The 19,195-nt window shown below is 31.8% G+C and overlaps 1 protein-coding gene across 1 annotated transcript in view; it reads right to left on the minus strand.

Annotated features, from left to right (window-relative positions):
* Positions 1–2,138: 2,138 nt before the first annotated feature.
* Positions 2,139–19,195, minus strand: part of LOC114341620 (transcription factor 25) — a 35,160-nt gene continuing 18,103 nt past the window's right edge. Inside the window, exons 5-8 of the mRNA XM_028292434.2 lie at positions 14,097–14,510; positions 6,649–6,898; positions 6,080–6,246; positions 2,139–2,399 (exon numbers count right to left, since the gene is read on the minus strand). Of these exons, the coding sequence (XP_028148235.1) occupies positions 2,207–2,399; positions 6,080–6,246; positions 6,649–6,898; positions 14,097–14,510 (1,024 nt within the window). The 3' untranslated portion in view covers positions 2,139–2,206. The remainder of the gene's footprint in view (positions 2,400–6,079; positions 6,247–6,648; positions 6,899–14,096; positions 14,511–19,195) is intronic.

Below are 19,195 nucleotides of genomic sequence, written 5' to 3' on the forward strand. Positions count from 1 at the left end.
ACATAAAACTTTAAAAACAAATTTGCAAAAAATTATTTTTATCGTTTTAAATAAGCACTATAAAATATCTTGTTTTACAGGAGAAGTTGCGCTATGTTATCAGTATTAATTAAAAAAAAAATTGGTCCAAAAATATTTAATATTTTTTTAGATATTCAATTTGTTTATTAAATGTTACTCTATTTTCAATTGCAAAAACGCGGTTGTTGCCAAAGAAATATTCACCTGTATTAAATCTTAGTATTTTTATGTATATTTTCGATAAATGTATTGATAAATTCAAATTTCAATCTCAACTTCCCCCTAAAATGGCATTTGAAAATTATTCAAATTTGTTTATAAATTGTTTTTTTTAATAACGTTGCAGGGATTAAATATTTTGAAATGCCGTTTCGATAATTGAGTTCCTGGGAATTTTTCACTAATTAACAAATTTTTTTGTCTTTTTTCCTCTTCTTTTTTTTCTTGGAGTTATATTAATACGGGCTCTTTTAGGGTTTAGTTTCATTAAAAATGTCGAATCTTTAAGTTGTAGATTATAAACCTAAAAATATTAAGATTGGTCTAAAATCACTTAAATAAAATGTGGCTACTTACCGAGTTACAGGGTGTTTTATTTAAAAATTTATTTTTACCAAGTACTTTCAAACTATTTGACGTATCCTTATCATACTTTGCAGAAAGTGTGGGTACTATACAGTCTACTAACTTGTGATAAATAAAAGTTTCTAGCCACTACCAGAGGCGTACGACAGGGGATAGTTGATGGTTGACCCTTCCCAAATTCTACGCCACTGAGGGAATTACTATTTTAGCGGAATTTTTCGATTCTCCAATACTTTCCATGTAAATAATATACTCTTTACTGGTAACGATTAAGTCATTAGTTTTCGAGATATTTTGATTGATTCATTCATTCATTTTAAACTGCCAATATCTCGCAAACTGATGACTTTATCGATACCAATAAAGTTATTTACATATAAAGTATGGGAGAATCGAAAAATTTCGCTAAAATAGTAATTCACCCAGTGGCGTAGAATTTGGGAAGGATCAATCATTCACTATCCCCTGTCGTACGCCTCTGGCACTAGCTAGAAACGCTTTTTAATCACAATTTAGTAGGGTGTATAATAGCCACATTTTCTGCCAAGTATGATAAGCATACGTCAAATAGATTTAAAGTACTTGGTAACAATAATTTTTAAATAAAACACCCTGTAACTCAGTAAGTAGCCACATTTTATTTAAGAGATTTTAGTTAAATCTTAATATTTTTAGGTCTAGAATCTACAACTCTGAGATTCGACATTCTTAATGAAATTTAACCCTAAAAGGGCCCGTAGTAATATAACTCGGAAGAAAAAAAAAACGACAAAAAAATTTTGTTAGTAAAAAATTCCCAGGAACCCAATTATCTAAACGGCATTTCAAAATACTTAATCCCCGCGACGTTATTAAAAAAACAAATTATAAACAAATTTGAATAATTTTAAAATGCCATTTTAGGGGGGAGTTTAATTGAAATTTGAATTTATCAATACATTTATCGAAAATATACATAAAAATAATGAGATCATATGCAGGTGAATATTTCTTTGGCAACAACCGCGTTTTTGCAATTAAAAATATAGTAACATTTAATAAACAAATTCAATATCTCAAAAAATATTAAATATTTTTCGACCAATTTTTTTCTGCTTAATACTGGTAACATAGCGCAACTTAGCCTGTAAAACAAGATATTTTATAGTCCTTATTTAAAACGCCAAAAATAATTTTTTGCAAATTTGTTTTTTCAGTTTTATATACAATTATTTAAATAAATAGGGGGTCAAATTTAATTTAGTAAGTCTTATGTGAAATATTTTTCCTTTGCAGAAAAAAATCCCGTAGATTTTCATTAATAAGTGAATTACCTCAGCAGTTAAGAAAGTATTTTTTTGCAAAAATGACCAGTTTTTAATTATTTAAACAATGATCCCCTTGTATGATTTGGATACTTTCTTGGAAATATCTTTTGTACCCACCTAAACTTTGATATAAAATTTGTTTCAACCTGTACGAATTTACATTTTGACTTTTTTTATTTTATTAGGCTATATACGTTTAAGGTAAAAATAAATGAAACTCATTGATAATTTTAAAGCTTTGTATTTAATATTATTTTATCCTACGTAAACGTCTTAAATAAAAGGAATTTAAATCATGTCAAGTCGTCGTCATCTCCGGAATCATCATTTTCCTCCGCGTCGGCATCGTTTGGCACTTCCGGCCGAATATTGCTCAGCAAATCCCTCATGGCATCCACTAATGAAGCTACGCTACTTCTCAAATCGCCTAGTTCCATGTTGTTCTCGCCTGCGGGTAATGCTCGAGCTCCTTCATCGTCTCGCACACTGAAAACGATTAAAATTAAGGCGGGTTCTCACTTGTCAGTTTCGCTGATGCAGTCTGACTGATTTATTTATAATGAAAAATAAAAAGCATAAAGCAATGCATCTAAAAGTTTTGGACGTAAGGGTGTATCGAGGAGCGGAGTGTGGATCGGATCACCACTTAACCGTGGCAAAGGTGTTAGTTAAATATAAATACCGGGAAAATATCAGCGACCAGCAATATGAACAAACAATACCCGGAAATACGAACGTAAACAAATATAACTTGGAAAGTTTAAAGAATGAATCCACCCAATTTTTGTACAAACTCAGATTGGCTACAAGACTACAAAATATTCGAAAAGAAAACAAGACGGTGGAAGAACTATATGGTCAAATTAAAGACTGTATCCATCATGCAGCACAAGAGGCCATAGGTTATAAGGAAAATGTGCTAAACCAAGATCCGGAGTGGTGATCACAAGAAATAAGAGAGTTGGTAGATACCAAAAAGAAAGTCTATCGAATCTGGCTACAAACACAAAATCCAGAAGACTGGAAAACATGCACTTACTGGAATAGGGAAGTTAAGAAAACTGTGTCCAAAAGAAGGAACGAAACATGGGACAAAAAATGTGAAGAAATGAACAAATATATGGATGGAACTCGAGTATCTGAAGCCTGGAAGTTTATAGGAAATCTCAGAAAAAGTCAAAAAGGAACATTGAGATTAAACCCCATAGTATGTCAGAATGGGAAGAATATTACAAATCCCTATTGACAGAAGCAAGACCACATTGCGAAATAAATTACAGAGACTTACGAACAGATCCAATAGACGAAAACGAAGTACAGCCAATCAGTGTGGATGAGATAAGACGATCCTTAACGGACATGAAAAACGGGAAAGCCGCAGGACCTGGAAACATCCCCTTTGAGTTAATAAAATGTGGACCATCAATACTAATAGAATTTTTAGAGAGATCTTTAATAAATGTCTAATCAAACAAGATAATATTCCAGAAGATTGGAGTTTGGCGTGCGTAAGCTCTATCCACAAAAAAGGTGACAAGAAGAAAAGTAAAAATTACAGAGGTATAAGCGTTATTAGCTCATTGGGGAGGTTGTACGGTCGATTAATAAAAGAACGAATCGAAAACCAATATGAGGAAATAGAAGATCAAAGTGGATTCCGTGCTGGCAGATCTTGTGTTTATAAAATATTTGTACTTCAACAAATTATAGAGAAACGAACAGCCAGAAATTTACCGACTCATTTAGTATTCGTTGACTTAGAGAAGGCCTATGATACAGTACCCTTAAAAAGATTATTTGAAGTATTAACTAAGGCAGGCCTAAGTAAGGCATACATGAACGCCATAGCGAACATGTACATAAATGCAAAAAGTGCCGTTAAAATGGAAAATAAAATTTCAGACCCGTTTCCTGTAACAAAAGGCTTAAGACAAGGATGTTTTTTGTCCCCAACCCTATTTAAAATCTATATTCAGGAAGCATTAAACAACTAGAGGAGAAAATGCACAGGAATGGGAATAGGACTTGGAAACAAGTACATAACAAATCTTTTCTTTGCAGACGATCAAGTGATTATGGCAAATGATGAGGAAGACATGGATTATATGATTCGAAAGTTAACCGAAGAATACGAACATTGGGGACTCACAATCAATATAAACAAAACATAATACCTTAGAATTAAAGACGAAGAAAGAGACTCAGAACTCTCGATTAGAGATATAAAACAATGCGAAGAATTTAAATACTTAGGGACAGTCATAGCGAAGGAAGGAACATCGAAACGGGACATCCAGCAGAAAATACAACAGGGTCGAAATGTGGTACAAACACTAAACTCATTACTTTGGTCTCCTAAAATTAGTTTACAAACCAAAATGACAATCTACAAGTCGGTTGTAGAACCAATTTTGACGTACGGATCTGAATGTTGGCAAATGACAATGAATGAAAAGAAAAAACTGGAAGTAGTAGAAATGGACTATCTGAGAAGAGCGTGTCGGATATCTAGATTTGATCACATCCCAAATGAAGAAATAAGAAGGACAAGAAGCATCTACAATACCGTAGATACAATATAATCCAAACAACTTTTATGGTACGGGCATGTAATGCGAATGGATGATGAACGATGGCCAAAACAGGCTTTAAACTATGTCCCATGGAATAGAAGAAGAAAAGGAAGACCAGCACTGGAATGGAGAGAAGGAATCAGAGAAATAATGAGAGATAGAAAGAAAGGTGGAGATCGAAATGCGGGATGCGGCAAAGGCTGTAGGACCCCCGTAGGTATATATACAAAAATAAAAAGCGACGTTTGTATTCACACGTTTCATGTTTTGCTACATTTAGTGTGCAGTTATTCCAAACATTTTTTATCATGGTGATGAAAATGATTAAAAAAATTGAGACCAGTTGTTCGCGAAGTATTTATGTTTACAATTAGTAAATGAGTTACAGAATATTCTAGTGAATCAAAAGAAAAGAAAACGTCGTAAATGGTTGGTCCGGTCTTGGATATTACGCAGAAATAAATGGGGTGCCAGTTAAACTATACTGAAAGAATTAGCTTTGGAAGATTGTGATTCATATACAAACCACTTAAGAATGAACGAAGACAAATTTCAAGAGATTCTGCAAAAAATTTCTCCAAAAATACAAAAAGCCAATACAATCATTAGAGAATGATCAGTCAAAATGATAAAAAGTAGACCTGGTTTTCACTTTAACTGAAAGTATGAATATACTGTTCATTTAAAATGAAAATGTGTTCTCATGTTCATTATTTGTTCAGTATCACTGAATCAGGCTGCGTCAGCGAAACTGACAAGTGAGAATCCACCTCAAGGCATACTATTCAATGCATACTCTGAAGAAATTATGAAAAGAGCTCTTGAAGGAGAAACAGCAGGAATAGAGGTAAATGGAACGCTAATTAACAACATTAGATATGCGGACGATACTGTCATAATAGCTGACAACCTCCAGCTCCAAGACCTCCGAAAGTTAATAAACAAGATAGTTGAGTATACAGAAGAATATGGATTATCGATAAACATCAAGAAAACTAAATTTATGAAGATATCAAAAACCCAAAATAATGATGAAAGCCTGACGATTAAAGGTAAAACTTTAAAACAAGTTGAAAACTACAACTATCTTGGCACAATAATTAATCACACAAACGATTACTCCAAAGAAATCAAAGATCGAATAGAAAAAGCAAGAACAAACTTCAATAAAATGAGAAAGGTATTTTGTGCAAGAGAACTGAAATTAGACTTGAGAGTTAGGCTGGCAAGGTGTTATATTTTCTGGACTCTGCTTTACGGGATAGAAGCATGGACACTTACCGCGTCGACTACTAAAACGTTGGAAGCATTCGAACTGTGGGTGTATAGAAGAATCCTGAAGATATCATGGACCGAGCATGTAACAAATAACGAAGTCATGAGAAGAGTCAACAAAATAATGAAAATATTACCCGTTCTCCGGGGGTAATTCCAGACTCTCGGTAGGCACCGAAAATACCTAGAACGGCCCATGGGCTCTTTATGTGGTTTGCAGGGGGCCCAAAATTTGTAGATCCGGGCCTGAGAGACTCATTGCACGATATCAAATTATTTAGAGTAATTATACAGTAGTAAATGATAAACTATACTTACGGATCGGGTAAGTTTGGATTGAAATTTGGCAAAATTGATCTGAAGAATATACTCAAGGTATTACCTCCCGCATGCTGGGCTAGCGTTGGTCGTTTTGGTCTAGTGTATAAATTAATAGAGTCCGAAGGTGGTAGTGGATCAAAACTCGTGACAGTTCCACTGTTTTCCTAAAAAATACATATCAAAATTACCTAATAAAAAAAAATAAAGCAGCATTATATTCTAGTTCAACCAAACAGTTCAGGAATACTATATACCGGTTTCAGAGCTTTTTTGCCCTTCATCAGTAGACACATATCCTCTTCTCTCTGATTGAACTAATATACTTCCAGTCGAAGTACACTATAGTTTGTTTTTTAACCAAGAGGAGTGATTCAAATTTACCGCGCTGTATTGCTTGTTTGTTACTCTCACATGCAGCGTTGCCAATCAATGTTACATTTGTACCGCGCTACAATTGTACCCGATCTCCCCTATGTAGAACGATATACGATATTTATTGTCGGTTTATGTATTACTAGATCGAGAACTTAGTTTGAAAAAAATAAAGAATCATGAGGTGTACTTACATCAGTCATAGGAGATATTCCTTTAATGTTTGACAGTAAGATGTGTCGAGATATACTCAACGGCAGATTTCCGTGAAAACTCTTCAATCTCTTCGCTTCGTACTCTTTCAGCACAGCATCGTTTTTCTCTACTCTGTCCAATGCCTCGTGCACGTTCTTTTCCAACCAAGGCAGCAGATCGCTGTCTTTCCATATGTGATAGCTTCTATTTACATATAGGAGTATTATTTGAGTCAGTGCTGTGGGTTGCCTACAACAAGAGATAGTTGTACCCATAGATGTAGTAATAACATCGAGTTATATACACTGGAACCTCGATAACTCGGATTAATCGAGACCGCGGCCGATCCGGGTTATCGAAAATCCGGGTTAGCCGGAGAGCATGGTAAAAATTAATAAAATACGGTATACTTATAGATAAAGTCCGTTATAATTAAAATAAAATGAAATATATATGCACAGTACACATCTAACTTACCTATAGTTGTATAGAGTATAGTATAGATAGAGTATAGACAGTATCGAGTATTGTTCATTTCTAGGTAAAAAAACTCAGTCAGTTTCGGTTGTGTCAATTACGTCTGCCATCGGAACAATGTTATGTTATTTAAGAACAGTGACTCTTTCATTGTTTAAAAGACCATTATTTAAAAAATAATTTTTTAAAAGACAGTTGGAAATAAATAAAGGAATAACAGGTGCCTGTTGTTTGCGATAGCCCCAGATAATTAACATCGCTCTGCCGCCGCCGTGTGCCATGAGTCATGTTTACTATCGTATAGTTCAAATTACCCAAATACCCATTATCTCGCAAATACCGGGTGTCCACTTATATTTTCCCCCATTTTAACTGCCTATAACTTATAAACGGCTCAAGATAGAAATATGCGGTTTTCGCTGAAATGTTTTATTTTAGTAAAAGTTTTGTCTGAATGGATTGAATTTTTTATATCGCTTTCAAATACGAAAAAAAATGGTGGATTTTTGAAAAAAACGTTGTTTACTTTTTTTAATGGAACATCCAGTATATTTTTTTGTAAATTGAAAGAAAGGTCTTTCCCCTATCCAGCGATATAAAGTTTTTCAAAATCGGCTGTCAAATCAATGAGTAATTAATTTTTAAAATGAGAGGTGTAACATGAATATCACATAACATAATATCAATTTATGTGAATTCCACATTGCATCTCTCATTTTAAAAATTAATTGCTCAGTCATTTGACAACCGATTTTAAAATTTTTTATATAGCTGGATAGGTAAATAAACGTTTTTTCAAGTTTTTAGGTAAATGACCATTTTTTATAACGGTTTTAAATAAAAAATTGCGGATTTTTGAAAAAAAAAACCGTTGTTGACTTTTTTATTAAAACACCCAGTATACTTTTTTGTAACTTGAAAAAAATGGTCATTTACCTATCCAGCGATATAAAAATTTTTAAAATCGGTTGTCAAATGACTGAGCAATTTATTTTTAAAATGAGAGATGCAATGTGGAAATCACATAACATAATATCAATTTGCTTAGTCATGTTATTTAGGTATGTGATATCCACGTTGCACCTCTCATTTTAAAAATTAATTACTCAGTGAGTTGACAACCGATTTTGAAAAACTTTATATCGCTGGATAGGTGAATGATCTTTCTTTCAATTTACAGAAAAATATAGTGGGTGTTCCATTAAAAAAAAAGTCAACAACGTTTTTTTCAAAAATCCGCCATTTTTTTTCGTATTTGAAAGCGATATAAAAAATTTAATCCATTCAGACAAAACTTTTGCTAAAATAAAACATTTCAGAGAAAACCGCATATTTCTATCTTGAGCCGTTTAGAAGTTATAGGCAGTTAAAATGGGGGAAAATATAAGTGGACACCCGGTATTATATTCGCCTAGTGAGAACAATAGTGGCGAAACTCGAAAATTAACGTTTTTGAGTTAAGTCCATCAATCGACATCTAAATGTGCCCTCTTTTATGTGCAATATCGGCTAACAAGTATTTAATTTCCTTATTACTAGAGGGCGCCTACAAATCTTTATGGTATTGTGAATTTGTCAAATATTTTGATGCATTAACGACGAAAGCACACCAACCTTTATATCAATACTGGCGAATCTGTAATTACGCCATGCCTACAACATGTATTTGAAATATTAGATATTTTATTAAAGATAGTAGTACAATGTGCAATAGTGGCGAATGAGCACTTTTGTCTGTGTGGTCGTTTGTGCTTGTGTGTTTTTTTTTATAAAACTTCTTACAGAGAAACTCAGTTTCAATCGTTCTTAGGTACTTAGAAATAGCAAATCAAGAAAGCGTCTATCCACTTTGGATCAGTATTGTTTAATTCCACACTATCGAGAACCAATATTCATTTCTAAATAGAAGTCTTACAAAATAAATCAATTCCTTCTACCCACAATAATTTATTTAGTAGTTTGAAATACGAAAGATACGTGAGTGAAATGATGAATTTAATTTTACTATTCATAGTTCTTTTGCTTACTTTTTATCTTTTATCATGTTTATCGTTTTTATAATTATTACTTAAGATCTTATTTTGTTATTTTTCTATTGTACTTTAGTTTCATTTTGCGCATAACTGGTGTGTACAATAAAATATTTTATTTGATGCGTTTAATTTATTTTTAAAAGTAAATTTTTTAATTATTTAAAACAGAAACTAAACTGTTGTAGTATAGTAGTATTAAAGTATAGTGGCGAAACATCAAATTAAACATCTTCGATAATGAAATAATGGCGTAACGCAGAAAAAAAATCAAAAATAAATACAATATCCACCTTTTCTTCAAATAAAATTACTTCTACTAATTGGTTTACATATCTAGAAAGCACATTATTAGAAAAATTTTGCAAAATGATTACCTATAAGTCAGTTATACTGTTTAGCAGTTTCATCAAAACTTCAAATACGATTATCTCTAAATGTTCATTTTGAAGTTTGGTCACTATTGTTCTCACCAGGCAATATTATGGTCGAAGCGAAGTTTTATCAATGAAACTCGATATTTTTAAGACATTCCAGAAGAGGCTACAAATAAAATGTTTTAACATAAATACATTTTTATTGTTGAAATGTTTGTCTGATGAAAATCGGTCCGGGATAGCCGGACTTCCGGGTTATCGGGGGCCGACTTATCGAGGTTCCACTGTACCTGACTATGAGAATAACTTGATGAGCAATAATAAACTAGATGTACAACAAGATGGTCTGATGACATAAAAAGGATCGACAAAAATTGGTTACCATATTCTGGAGAGGATATTTTTGGAAAGGAGAGGATATAGAATGGGAGAAAATAAAAATAAGCAGACGTCGGCGTCTGCTACGCCGACGACGCCATAATAACAGCCGAAAATGAAGATGACCTACAAAAATTAATCAAAGAATTCGAAGACACGGCTCTCATATACAACATGGTGATCTCAACAGAGAAAACTAAATCGATAGTGGTATCAGCGGAACCGAGACGATGTAAATTGATCGTAAATAACAAAATAATAGAATAAGTGATGGAAACAGAATACTTGGGAATAAAACTGTCAAGCTACGGAAAAGTGGAAGAAGAAGTACAAAAACAAGTGAACATGACGAACAGAGCAGCAGTATGTCTCAACAACACAATCTGGAGAAACAAATACCTCACAATGAAAACGAAAATCAGGATATATATCAACAATAAGACCGATAATGACGTATACAGCGGAAACAAGAGCAGATACGGCGAAACCACAAAGACTGCTGAAAACAGCAGAAATGAAAGTCTTACGAAAAATAACAAACCAAACTCTAAGAGACAGAGTAAAAAGTGAGGAAATACGAGCGAGATGTGGTATAGAAGAAATAAACATGTGGACCAAAAGAAGAAAAATAGAATGGAATCAACACATAGAAAGAATGACAGAAAATAGAATAGTACGAATAGCAAGAGACAAATCACCAAATGGAAGAAGATCATTGGGACGACCGAGGAAAAAATGGTCAGACAATGTCAAGTGAGGCTAAAAACCGAAGTGAAACAGGCATTGAGCCTATTTATAAAAGTAGGAAGAAGATAAAAATTGGATGCAAAAAGCATAAAACAGAAATACATGGAAAAGACTGACGGAGACCTATATCCAGCAGTGGATAGGTCCGGGTTGAATGATGATGACAACTCGGGGAAAATAAGTGAGGGCGAAACAGTGTTTCCCGTGATATTTATATAGAATTTTGTAAGAGTGCGTGGTTTTTTAAAGTTTAAAGTATGATGATCTAAATGCAAAATAATCGATTTGCTTGGTTACAAGTTCGATTTGATAAAGTAAGTCCTACGCTTCATTATTCCATGATAAAAATCATAAATAAAACTAACATAAGCGAAATCTTTCAAAATTTTGTTATATTCAGTCCAAGATTAATTTGCAAATTCGTGTCCCCTTATTTTTTCCGCCGAAAAATAGCACTCATAGGGAGTTTGAATCCTAGGTTATTTAATAGAACTTTGTGGAGTTGTACCTCCCAAAAAACAATTTATAACGAATTCGATTGAAACAAATTAAGTCTATTTAATTACAAAAATCAGTCAAATTTTACTCCAATTCTAAAATAATGACACTTAAACATGGTTAAATATAATAAACATTATACTCCAGGGTAATAAGCTAGACATAGACCATGTTCGGGACACTCAAAGATCCAGGTAGCTGACTACTTTTTTTTTTAGTTATTGTAGACATATAGGAAGAAAACCTACATGTTTCCTGCCTAGAGTTCGCGTCCGTTTTTGAAGTTATTCTTCTTTAGGCGCGATTGAGAGTAAAATTTCATAAATCTGCGCGCATGCGCACATAGACAGTAATAGTTCGTTGCTAATCTTTCAAGATAGGTATGTATGTATCTGTATCAGCGCAAATAAGTCATTAAAAGAATATATTAGTGTTTTTAGTAAATGTATTATTTATTATAATTTTTGGATTTGTCTTTCTCTGTAGTAAGATAATAAAATATTATGTAGGTATAGCATTTTATATGTCTATTTGTCACCGTGTTGTGTAATTATATCCGAAACTTAAATGTCACTTAAAGAAAGCTCGGTGGCGTAGTTGGTAGAGCGTTGATCCAGAGATTGGAAGGTCGCGGGTTCCAATCCTGGACGATTCATATTTTTTTTAATTTTTGATTGTTTTAATAAAAATTTTTTGAGAGTGGTAGATAAGAAAGTTAGTTAAATATTTAAATAAAATACAAATAACCTGTTAAGTATATTTACTTCGTTGAAATTATATAATAGAAGAATAACTTCTTACGTACGTACAAAGTACACACACATTCTTTTTTTAATTATTAACAATTTAGTGCAAATGCACCCCATTCAAAAGCTACATAGTTGACATAAAATTACAAAATTTAATTTTTTAGAACATTAAAAAACCTTCAAAATGCCGATTTTTTAAAGTTAAAAAGTTAATTTGTTGCTACGCAAACTGCAAAATAAGTGAAAATCGTTATTTGTTAATAACTTTTACTAAAACTACCTTAGAACTTTAGTGTTTCACCCAAATTGTTTATCCCAGAGATATTTATTTTGCAATAACATAAGACAGAAAATAATGAAGATAGGGCAATTCTGCGTATGCCAAATGAAAGTAGAAAACTGAGGCTATCAAAATGTACTAAAAAAAGATAAAAAATTATCTAATATAGTCAAAAATCCTAGTGCCAAATTTGTGAAATTTTGTAGTTTATAAACATTTAGAATAACTTAAAAATATGGTCCGTAGAAAAAATCATTTTACATATTAGAAAAGCTGGTATTTTACACGAATTTTTAAAAATGTAGTTCAATTGGTGACTAGTCGTGGTAAGTGAAGGGGGAGTTGGGAGCCGACAAATGCACGAGTTCAAAAACTAAAAAAGGCAACTTAAAACTAATCATTTTCTACATCTCGGGATCTACTGAATATATTTTGATCGTTCTTTTTTTTAATTTGTATGTAATTTTTCTGTACATTACAAATATGCAATTTCTCTAGACATTTATTAATTAATAAACAGTCTAATTTGTTTAAACAATTTTTGAAAAAATAATTTTTTCCCAAAAATCCATGATTTTAATCATACTATTGTTATTAATCATAGAAAAAGTTAAGGTATACTTTAATAAATAAATTATCTTCAATAAATAATTATCTAATAAAATCATTTATTTATTAAAGTGTACTTTAACTTTTTCTATGATTATTAATGATACTATGATTAAAAAAATATATTTTTGTAAAAAAAATATTTTTTCAAGAATTGTTTAAACAAATTATACTGTTTATTAATTAATAAATAAACAAAATGCATATGTTTGTAATGTACGTAGAAATTACATACAAATTAAAAAAAGAAAGATCAAAATCCATTGAGTTGAGATACAGAAAATTATATTCGTTTGAAATTGCTTTTTCGGTATTTTAACTCGGTGGTAATCGTTTGAACTACATTTTTGAAAAATCGTAGAGTGTGCTGTGAAGGTACAATGTTTGTGTAAATTTTTTAAGAAAAAATACAAATCCCATTCTTTAAATGGCATTAATAAAATTCCTTAATTATTATAAACAAATTAGCTGTGAATTAAAAAAAACATATGGCTCAACTTTGTCCCAAATGAACCCAGGCTGAATTTTTTTATTTGAAAACTTGTGTTAAAACACTATCTTTTCGAATATATAAAAAGATTGTTCCTACGGACAATATTTGTCAAGTTATTCTAAATGTGTATAAACTACAAAATTTCAAAAATTTGGCTTTAGGATTTTTGACTATATTAAATAATATTTTTTTATCTTTTTTTAATACATTTTGATACTATCACTCTTCTACTTTCATTTGGAATACTCAGAATTGCCCTATCTTCATTATTTTCTGTCTTATCTTATTGTAAAATAAAGGTCTCTGGGATAAACAAATAGTCTCTGGGATAAACAACTCTTAAACTAATTAATAGATCGGTCTCACATTTTGAAGGTTTGTTAAGTACGCCAAGACCCAACTTTGGGTAAAACACTAAAGTTCCAAAGTAGTTTTAGTAAAAATTATTAACAAATAACGATTTTCACTTATTTTGCAGTTTGCGTAGCAACAAATTAACTTTTGAACTTTCAAAAATCGGCATTTTGAAGGTTTTTCAATATTCTAAAAAACTGAATTTTGTAAATTTATGTCAACTATTAAGGTTTGAATGAAGTGCAAAAAATCGAAAAAATCGCGGTTTTTGCACTAAATTGTTAATAATTAAAAAACGGACGCGAACTCTAGGCAGGAAACAGGTAGGTTTTCTTCCTATAGGTCTATAATAACTAAAAAAGTAGTCAGCTACCTAGATCTTTGAGTGTCCCGAGAAAATCCTTATTACTCTGGACTTTAAGAAAACTTAATAAAATAATAAGTATCATACGCACCTTTTGGCGTCATCAGCAGTGACAAAAAATTGATGACTAGAGACTCTATTGTCAGTCTGCACGCTGCACTTATCTAGCAAAGGTAGTAGTACACCGGGGAATTTTAGAAGAGCTTCTTGCAGTATTAAATCGGCCTTTGCGCTGTCTCCGAGATAAAAATGCGCCACTCCCAAGGAATACGCGAAATTTGGCAACCACATCAGATTTTTGGCCCCATCCCACTCTTCCACGAAATCGATCAACCACTGGTATTCTCTAGCGCGTATGGCATAAAAATCTATGGATAATACGATTCCTAGAGGATCTCCTTCTGGATCTAGAGACAATAACAGCTTACAAAACTCTAAGGAAGTTCTGTAGCATGCTTTTCCTCCGATAAACATCAAATGTTTGAATATCACTATGTACAGTGCCCTGTAAATATAAAAGATTTCATAATCGTATAGTTAAAAGCAATAAAAACATTTTGTTATCCTACTGACTGCGCCAAATATTTATCTTTTGTATATTGTGACGTTTTTTTGCAAGTCCTCTATTATTCAGGGTGATTGATTAGTGGGGTCCACTGGGGGGTAGATCCACAAAATTTATTATAACTATGTGACTACAACTGTTTCGGCACAGTGCCTTTCTCAAGTGATTTAGTTTACTATGTGTTTGCCTTTTTAAAGTCTTTAACTGAAGAGGTTGAGGAGTGGGGAGCTGTTTGTCTCGAGTTGGTCATTCAGAATTATATCTGTATTTTTTAATTTATTAATTTCCATAGATTCTAATAAAGATAGCTTAAGACCTTTATCTTGAATATGCAGAATTTGACCAATTTCTATCTAACACGCAGCTTGACCAATTTCTATCATACATTAATTCACTTCATAGTAATATTAGTATTGAGTTTACAATAGAAACAGAACAGAATAAGTCCATAAACTTTCTAGATGTAACAATTACCAGACTACACAACAAACATGAGTTATCCGTATATCATAAACCTACCCATACTGACACAACTATACACAATTCATCATCCCATCCTACACAACACAAATTAGCAGCCTACCATAGCATGATACATAGACTCACAGAAATTCCCATGTCAAAAAATAACTTCGAAATAGAACTGAACATCATTAAACAAATAGCAGTAAACAATGGCTATAACTAACAAACAATTAATAAAATTTTAAACCAAAAACTCCATAAGAAAGCCCTGAAATTAGTCTATCCACCACCACAGAAAGAACCCAGTACCTTCTGCTCTATCACATATACGCAAGATAACAACAAAAATAGCCAGACACATAAAAAAGAAAGGTATAACACCAACTTTCAGAACTAACAACAACTTAAGCAAATATATTAAGAACAATAAGAGCCGAAAGAGAAAACAACTACAGAGTGGTGTCTACGAACTAACTTGTGGTGACTGTCTGAAAACTTACATCGGTCAAATTGGCAGAACCTTTGACAAACGGATAGCAGAACACAAAAGGGCTTTCAACAATAGAAAAACAGACACTTCTACATACGCACTTCACCTTCTAGATCATAATCATTCTTTAAATGAACAGTTTCAAATTCTGCATATTCAAGACAAAGGCCTTAAGCTATCTTTATTAGAATCTATGGAAATTAATAAATTAAAAAATACAGATATAATTCTGAATGACCAACTCGAGACAAACAGCTCCCCACTCCTCAACCTCTTCAGTTAAAGAGTTTAAAAAGGCAAACACATAGTAAACTAAATCACTTGAGAAAGGCACTCTGCCGAAACAGCTGCAGTCACATAGTTATAAAATTTTGTGGAAGTACAGAAAACAAACGTTTTCAGTGTTTTATTGTTAGATAAAATTAACTTCCATCAAGTAACGGTCGAATCCATCAATTATTCAATATATCCGCTATAGTACTAGATAGCAATAAAAGTTAATAACAAAAATTGTAGACAACTTTGAGATTCATATTAAAAAATTAGTTAGAATGTTACAGGGTGTTAGATATCATAGTGGCAGACCAAACTTATGTTTTTTAAATGAAACACCCTGTATTTTATATTCGAAATCTCGTTAACTGTCCCATCACAAAAATATAAACGTTTATTATGTTATACAGGGTATCTAAAGTTATAACCAATTTTCTATGAAAATCGTAACAAGTTCAACGCCCTGTATAAATAAAACTAAGCACAACGGCAATTGTTTATTGATGCAACATTTTTTTTATTTATTGCCAAAATTTTTAAAAATGATTGATATTGCTAATTTTGTTTACATCGAATGCAGGGGGAGCCAAAACGCAAGTACATTATTTTCTCAGTAATTTTAAATGAAACACCCTGTATTTTATATCACTATCGAAAAGTACCATTACAGTACTTTAATTTGTATATAACATTCCTTATGTCCTATGTCTAAATTTATTAGTTTTCGAGATATTTTTCCATGGACCAGTAGCGTGGCACCCAGATTACCAGAATTTAATAAACTGGACATATTTTTTGGGGTTACTTTAAGAATGAAGGTTATAAAATGCCTCCAACAACAACAGATGAGATTAAAAATAGAATACAAAGTGTACTTTGAAGTGTTAATTTACAAATGCTTCGTAGTGTAAGTAACTCATTCAATGACTGTTTTTAGGCATGCCTAAATGTGTTAGGAGGTCATTTTGAACAACTTATGTAATTAAATATTTAAAATGTTTTATTAAAAGTAGCGTTTAATTTTTTCAAAAATGTTGTATGTGTTCATGTTTTTTTTGTGAAATTTTTTACTGATATAGTTATTTTCCTAACAAGTGCAGAAAGTCATTCTTTTCCGCACGCGACTGCAGTTTGCCGAACGACGCGAAGCGGGAGTTCGGCAAGCAGTCGAGTGCGGAAAAGAGACTTTCTGCAAGAGTTAGGAACAATATTTTTTTTAAGAGTCTTTAAAAAATTACCAAATCTTAATCAATTAATTTAATTAATATGAAAATACATACACAAATTAATTCTTTGACAAGGTTGTCAAAACCAAACTTTCAATATAATTAGTTAGCATGACGACGATATTGGTTTCCATGACGATGATTCAAAACGACTGTTATTGTCTACCGATTTGACTTTCGAATATTATGTCAAAATAATTTTATTTCATCGAATTGTCGCGTTAATTTAATTAAAACAGGAACACATTAAGATATATTTTAAATAAATTAGTAAATAATATCTAAATATTAGTTTATTGCATGTATTATAATTACTTGAAGGCCATATTAACATATCTAAATTAACACGCGTGCGGAAAAGTAAAAACCGCGTGCGGAAAAGTAAAAACCGCGTGCGAAAAAGTAACACGCGTGCGGAAAAGTAACACGCGTGCGGAAAAGTAACACGCGTGCGGAAAAGTGAAACTTTCTAAACTAAAATGCGTGCGCGAAAGTAGACATTTTTGCACGCTCGTAGAAAAAATTAATTTTCGTTCTTTATTTGTTACATTGTTACGATTTTCATATAAAATTGGTTATAACTTTGTAAATACCATGTATAACATAACAAACCTTTATATTTTTGTAATGGAGAAGTTAAGAAGATTTCGAATATAAAATAAAATACAGGATATTCCATTTAAAAAAACATAACTTTGGTCTGCCATTATGTTATCGAACACACTGTAACATTCTAATTCATTTTGAAATGTGAAGCTCAAAGTTGGCTACAATTTTTGTTATTAACTTTTACTGCTATATTTTACTATAACGGATCTACGGAGCTTTACCCCACTAATCAATCACCCTGTATATAATCTACAACTTTCTACCTTCTATATGATAAATATAATTTGAAATGCCTTCCTGTTAGTATTTAAAAAATCGTATTTTTTTATATAGATTAAAACTGCAGTAAGATTGAAATACAATTTTGATACTTATTTATTTTAATATATACAAAATCACAATATTTTAAGAAATACAATAACCATAAATACAAAAAATGCATTTTGCATTTATATTCCGGCCTCTACTTATCATATGATTTTACTAAGTTACTAAAGTAGCAGCTACAGTTAGAATGCAGTGTTTGTTGGTGGCAGTTTAGAAAACTTACTAAAAGTGGAGCTTTTAACGTTAAAAACACAAATATTCTCATTTGAAAGCTGTATAATTATTTAAACAATCTTTATTTAACCAAATAAAAATTTTTCTTATTATAAACAAATTAATTTATTATAACAAAACAAAAGCAACTTTGACATTTAATAATGCGTTAGTTAGATGGCTCTACTCGAGTTACTTGGGAACAAAAAAAGAATGAAGAAAATTGCTCCATGGGAAGCCAAGAAAATGCATTTTTGAAGTTATACTTCTTTCCATCGAGAGTGAAATTTTATAATGCCGGGCGGCATATTTACAGATGCTAGCGTGTGTAGACACCAGGGTGTTGAAATCAGTTAGGGTTTGAAAAAACAGTACATTTGCAGATGCTAGCGCGTGTTGACACAACGGTGTTGAAATCGGTTAGGGTTTGGAAAAACAGTGCGTTTACAGATGCTAGCGTGTGTTGACACTAGGGTGTTGAAATCAGTTAGGGTTTGGAAAAACAGTACATTTACAAATACTAACAGATTTGGACACCAGAGTGTTGAAAGCAGCTAGCTTTTTTAGTGGTTATACAAACATGCATATGCTAACGGCTATTGACATTGATTTTATATACCTACTGCCGTGGAAAAATATTTAAGTGATTTAGGTATTAATAAATAATTGAACGTTATTGGGATATAAACAATAATATATTAACACAAAAGAACAACATAAAAAATAATGTTGTTTTGAAGCTATTTCCTTGTGGCATTTTTATAATTAACTATTTACATGGGAAATAAGTCACAATTAAATTGAAAAAAATAATTTTATTAACGTGTCGACGCCCAAATGGGGTGTCGTTTTCAAAATACAAAATACTACTAAATTAAACAAAAATGTTGTTGCTTAGTAAAAAATTCTTCTAATAATTGAAGACCTAAGTGGAAGAAAGAGGTATGTTAAAAAGCCTACCTTTTTAGATATGGGCAGTTAAAAGTTTTTATTCCTCTACTTTTATCATGAAAGTATTGTTT

Source organism: Diabrotica virgifera, chromosome 8, assembly GCF_917563875.1.
Source record: "Diabrotica virgifera virgifera chromosome 8, PGI_DIABVI_V3a".
NCBI lineage: Eukaryota > Metazoa > Arthropoda > Insecta > Coleoptera > Chrysomelidae > Diabrotica > Diabrotica virgifera.